Source organism: Papaver somniferum, unplaced genomic scaffold (assembly GCF_003573695.1).
Source record: "Papaver somniferum cultivar HN1 unplaced genomic scaffold, ASM357369v1 unplaced-scaffold_137, whole genome shotgun sequence".
In the NCBI taxonomy this organism is placed as follows: Eukaryota; Viridiplantae; Streptophyta; class Magnoliopsida; order Ranunculales; family Papaveraceae; genus Papaver; species Papaver somniferum.
Window position 1 is genome coordinate 12815550 of NW_020622934.1, and position 4753 is coordinate 12820302.

Consider the following 4753-nt stretch of genomic DNA (forward strand, 5'->3'; position numbering starts at 1 on the left):
ACTACGTACCTGGTATGTAAAAAAATTTAGAAGCAAAAATTGGTGTTGTACAGATGATGGAAATTAACAGGATATTAAAAATCAACGAAGGTATATCATATATGAGAGTTGGGTTTGTGTGGGATTTTTAATTTGGAGCATAAATTGAACTAGAGATGAAATAGAAGTCCCAAATTGATTATCTTCTTCGTTTGGTAATTAAAATTGCCACTTTGGGTTACTCCAGTTTAACAATTATTGTGAGAAAATCCTAGAACGTCAGATGTCTTTTCGATTTCATGCAATTGAAGATGATATTGATGATGGTTTCTTCTCGATATTTGTTGTTTGAAGGTTTTTGAAATCATGGATGGAGCTTTGACATTGCTGTAATCCAAGAAAAAGATAAGAAGTTTTTAGAGATTTCAGAGGTTGTAGAACTTTTCTGGGTTTGTTTCAGATTTTTAAGCTGATATTGAATTTTTGGGTTTTACGGCAGATGATTAATTTGATTACTCATGGCTGAAATAAGTCGTATTTGGGAGTTTTGGGGCAGATCGACTTGGGGTTGGCATTGATTATGATGGGATTTGGGGAAAAAATGGGGTTTTTGATTTAAAGTGATAATGATTTGATTCCTATGGAGAAAAGAGATGACGAGAAGGAGAATGGATTTGAGTATGAAGAAATTGGTTATAGGAGCTGATAAAAGAGGATGAACTTGAAAGAAAATGGAAATTTTAAAGATCGCTATGGGATTCAATGGGGTGGGGTTTCTGCTCAGAACGAAATTGAAGAATAGGGAGGCAGAAGAGAAGGTTTTCCACTGGGATAAATATGTAACTTCAGTTTACCTTTTAATGGAAATAAAAATAAATAAATAATATCTAGGTCAAACCAAGAACATAACCGTCAACGTCTAGCCGAGGTACCAACCCTTAATTTTTTGAAATATTAGGTACCAAATCTAGGTGTTGGACATTTGCTGGGTATCAAACGTTATAAACCTGAAAGATAGTAGCTTGAATCTAATCACGTTTTCATCTAGTGGTGAATATTGAATGCTTTGTTACCAAGGTAACTTAGATTGCAAACCCTGATTTGAAATCTATATAAAGGAGAACTCTAGCAACTGGGAAACTTAATCCCCACACCTCCTGTGTGATACTAGTTGTATAATATAGAGTGGATTCTCCTTTAACCTTAGGTTTTTCACGAAACCCTGTAAGTTAACGAGTTGAAGACTTCATTGGGATTGTGAAGCTAGACCCAACTATTTTCTATGTAGTTGCATGATATGATCTTGCTATTTTATATCGTGATTGAGTACAATCGTAAGATTCTCTTGAGATTTATTTCTACGATATGAAAGATAGAAAAGTAGTCACAAACATCTTCATCTCATCGTTTGTGATTCCATAATATCTTGTTTCGTTAATCGATTAAGATTATTGTGAAGTGATTGATAATACTAGGCTGTTCTTCGGAAAAATAAGTCTGGGTTATCAATTGGTTCCTGTTCACCTTGATTTATTAAAAGTTGGAACAAAAACTCGTAGGTATATCTATGGGATAGAGATTTATCTATTCAATAGACTTTTTTGTATGATACAGATTTGTTTATCAAGTCTTCGACTTTGAGTCGTAGCAACTCTTAGTTGTGGGTGAGATCATCTAAGGGAATCAAGTGCGTAGTATCCTGCTGGGATCAGAGACGTAAGGAACACAACTGTACCTTTATCAATGTGAGATTGATTAGGGCTCAACTACATTCCAGACCGAAGTTAGCTTTGTAGTAGGATAGTGTCTATAGAGGATTAATACAGTGTGGTGTTCAAATCTGGACTAGGTCCTGGGGTTTTTCTGCAATTGCGGTTTCCTCGTTAACAAAACTTCTGGTGTCTGTGTTATTTCTTTTCCACATTATATTTGGTTATATAATTGAAATATCATAGGTTGTGCATTAAATCGATCAATTGGTAAATCCAATCTCTGGTTGTTGATTGTAATTGATAGATCCTTGAACGTTGGTCTTTGGTACCGTTCAAGTTATTTCTCTTATATTCAATCAGGCTCGCAAATTCTTATTTGTTTGATTGCGTATTGAATTGAGAATTTGAGATATAACTCTTTGATATACTTTTCTTAAGATTGAGTCTAACTGTCGAGTTGATTCTCTTGAAAGTATATTGGAGTTGGTCCGTACAGATTTCTAGAGAAATTTTGGGTGAGATTGTTAGACCCCCGCTTTTTCACATAAAACCATTTTTTATTGATCGCCATTTATGACATAACTCTATGGTACACATCAGTACCTGACAAATTTGATTACTCTACCGGGTAAATATGTAAAGGCAGTCTTGGTTTGGCATGGGCAAACAACGGCTTATCCAAGTATTAATTATTAGCCGATTCTGAAAGATCTATCACCGATTCTCCTGGTGGAGGACTCCAGTCTAATCCTTGAATAAGTCTAGCTAATAACATGATTCTAATCGCGGTCCCAAGTGGACCACCAACACATCCTCGTCGTCCAGTAGTAAATGATACGAATCTTAGTTCCTGCTCAGTGAGATCCACATTAGCTGTTCCACCATCCTTTGACATTAGATGACGTTCTGGGTTGAACTTCAGTGGTTCCTGCCAAATTCTATGGTTCCGGCCTAATCCTATGCGACTTAATAATACATGACTTCCTTTGGGGATAAAATATCCTGATACAATTGTATCTGATTTTGATACATGCGGAAGGTTAAAGGGATCTATTGGATGGAGTCTAAGTGCTTCCCTAGCACAAGCTTTTGCATAATTGAGTTTTGGAAAGTCAGATTCTTGTACCCAGCGGTTCTTACCAACTACCTTATCAATTTCTTCTGCAGTGTTCTTGAGAATTTCCGGTTGATTTATCATCTCCGCCATGGCCCACTCAACAACATTGGCTGGATTATCTACCGTTACAAGTATTATATCATGTCATGGCATATCGGTACATGGAGAAAGAGACGGGATAACATCAGGCAAGTGAAAAGTAATTTGAATATATGCACACTGATATAATTATTAGGATATACGAAATGAACTTATGCATATAAATAAACAATCTTACTGTTGCTTGAGCTTTGATCTCTTCAGTTGATAACAATGGATTCTCGTGTTCGTCCTTAAGAGATATAAGAACATCTAGCAAATCTTCAGGCAGTCTATTTTTCATAGATCCATCGCTCCATTGTCGAATCCGCTCTTCAATAATTGGATCATGATACTTATTCACAACCCACATTGCTCTCTTGACAATATTTTCATGGCCATCTAAATCTACCAACCTCAAATAAGGCAAATAATCTTGTACACCTAAGGAATAGATATAATAAAGGAGTGTAAAAGCCGAATCAACATGTTCTATCTCTTCACTACAAGGTCCTCCATCTTTTCTTCCTTTTACAAAATACCTTTTGTTGAAAACCATTTTTCTGATTACATTCCCACTGAATTGCCTCGTTAGTAATCTTAAGTTAAATACTTGACCTCCACATAACGAGTTTTTATTGCATTGATAGTGTAAATAGAACACAAGGTTGTCAGCTTCCTCATTTATCTTTTGGAGAAGCCATTTCTATCTCGCATGACTGACCATTTCGGAAGTCACAACTCTTCTCATTTTATTCCATTGTTCTTCTCATGGTGTAACCGCAACAGATAAGAACCCACGACTCGAATACTCAGTAGCCATTGTTATGGGCCTTGACGAAAAAATCGCATCTTGTTTTTTCAAAAATTCTCGAGAAATTTCTGGAGAAGTCATTGGAATTACATGAACATTTCCAAGACGAATATATGTAATTTCAGTATGCATTTCCTTCATTAAACCTAATATCCATTTAAACCTTGGTTTATTTCAAAGTAAATCTGGTATACTACCCAAAATCGGCTAGGATGATGGTCCCAGAGGTAATGGAAATGATGCTGGTAAAGTTTTTTGTTTCTTAAGATATACCCCAAAATTGATGAGAAGAAGTAAAATTATTGATGCAAGAATAGGTAGTAAACAACATGTACTTACATCAAATATTGCAAGGCTGGTTGTAGAATGCATCCAATGAGTAATATTAGAGAAGGTTGAGAAAGAAGTGTGGTTGTCCATGCCTGCCTAAATTTTGTAGGATATTGATAATATTATTGAAGAATAGTAGTAGCATAACTAGGAACATTGTATATATACACATACTTGTTGCTAGTAATGTTTAATGGCATGTAGATCTAAGATCCTATGTTAAATGTGTCTGATTCTATTAATTTTCATTCTTAGTAAATCCACACTACCTACTTAATTTCCTAATTAGTGATAAGATAAAAGTGATAAAATTTAATAGTCATGTCATCTGTTTAATTTTAATTTGAGTTAATGCAATTACTAAACATCATCATTAATTATATTAATACAGTAGGTGGATTTAGAATCTACCTAATACATGTAAATTATGATAGGATTTTTAAATATGAATTTTATATCATTTAAGAGTGAATTTTGGGTCATATTCGTTGATTTAACATTAATTACTTTCTTAAACACAGTAGAAACTAAATAAAAAATATGAACTTAAGAGTAAGTTTTGGGTCATATTCATTGAATTAACGTTAATTACTTTGATTAATTGACTTAAACACAATAGAAACCAAATAAGAATTATGAAACCCACTTTTTCTTTTCTACAATGGCTAAAAAGGCTGGTTCCAATAGCCTTATTTTTCTTTTATTTATTTATTTTAGTTTTTT

The 4753-nt window shown here is 34.2% G+C and overlaps 1 protein-coding gene across 1 annotated transcript; it reads right to left on the bottom strand.

The window, feature by feature from the left end:
- Positions 1-2376: 2376 nt before the first annotated feature.
- Positions 2377-3445, bottom strand: LOC113334591 (isoleucine N-monooxygenase 2-like). Its single transcript, XM_026580809.1, has 2 exons — positions 3080-3445; positions 2377-2949 (listed from the first exon to the last, which is right to left on the bottom strand). The coding sequence occupies exons 1-2, from the start codon at positions 3443-3445 to the stop codon at positions 2377-2379; spliced, it is 939 nt and encodes a 312-aa protein (XP_026436594.1).
- Positions 3446-4753: the final 1308 nt, after the last annotated feature.

Coding starts and splice junctions, on each gene's coding strand:
- LOC113334591 (XM_026580809.1), bottom strand. CDS start 3,445: ATGGTTTTCAACAAAAGGTATTTTGTAAAAGGAAGAAAAGATGGAGGA. Junction 2,950..3,079: donor AAGCTCAAGCAACAGTAAGA/TTGTTTATTTAT, acceptor ATGCCATGACAT/GATATAATACTTGTAACGGT.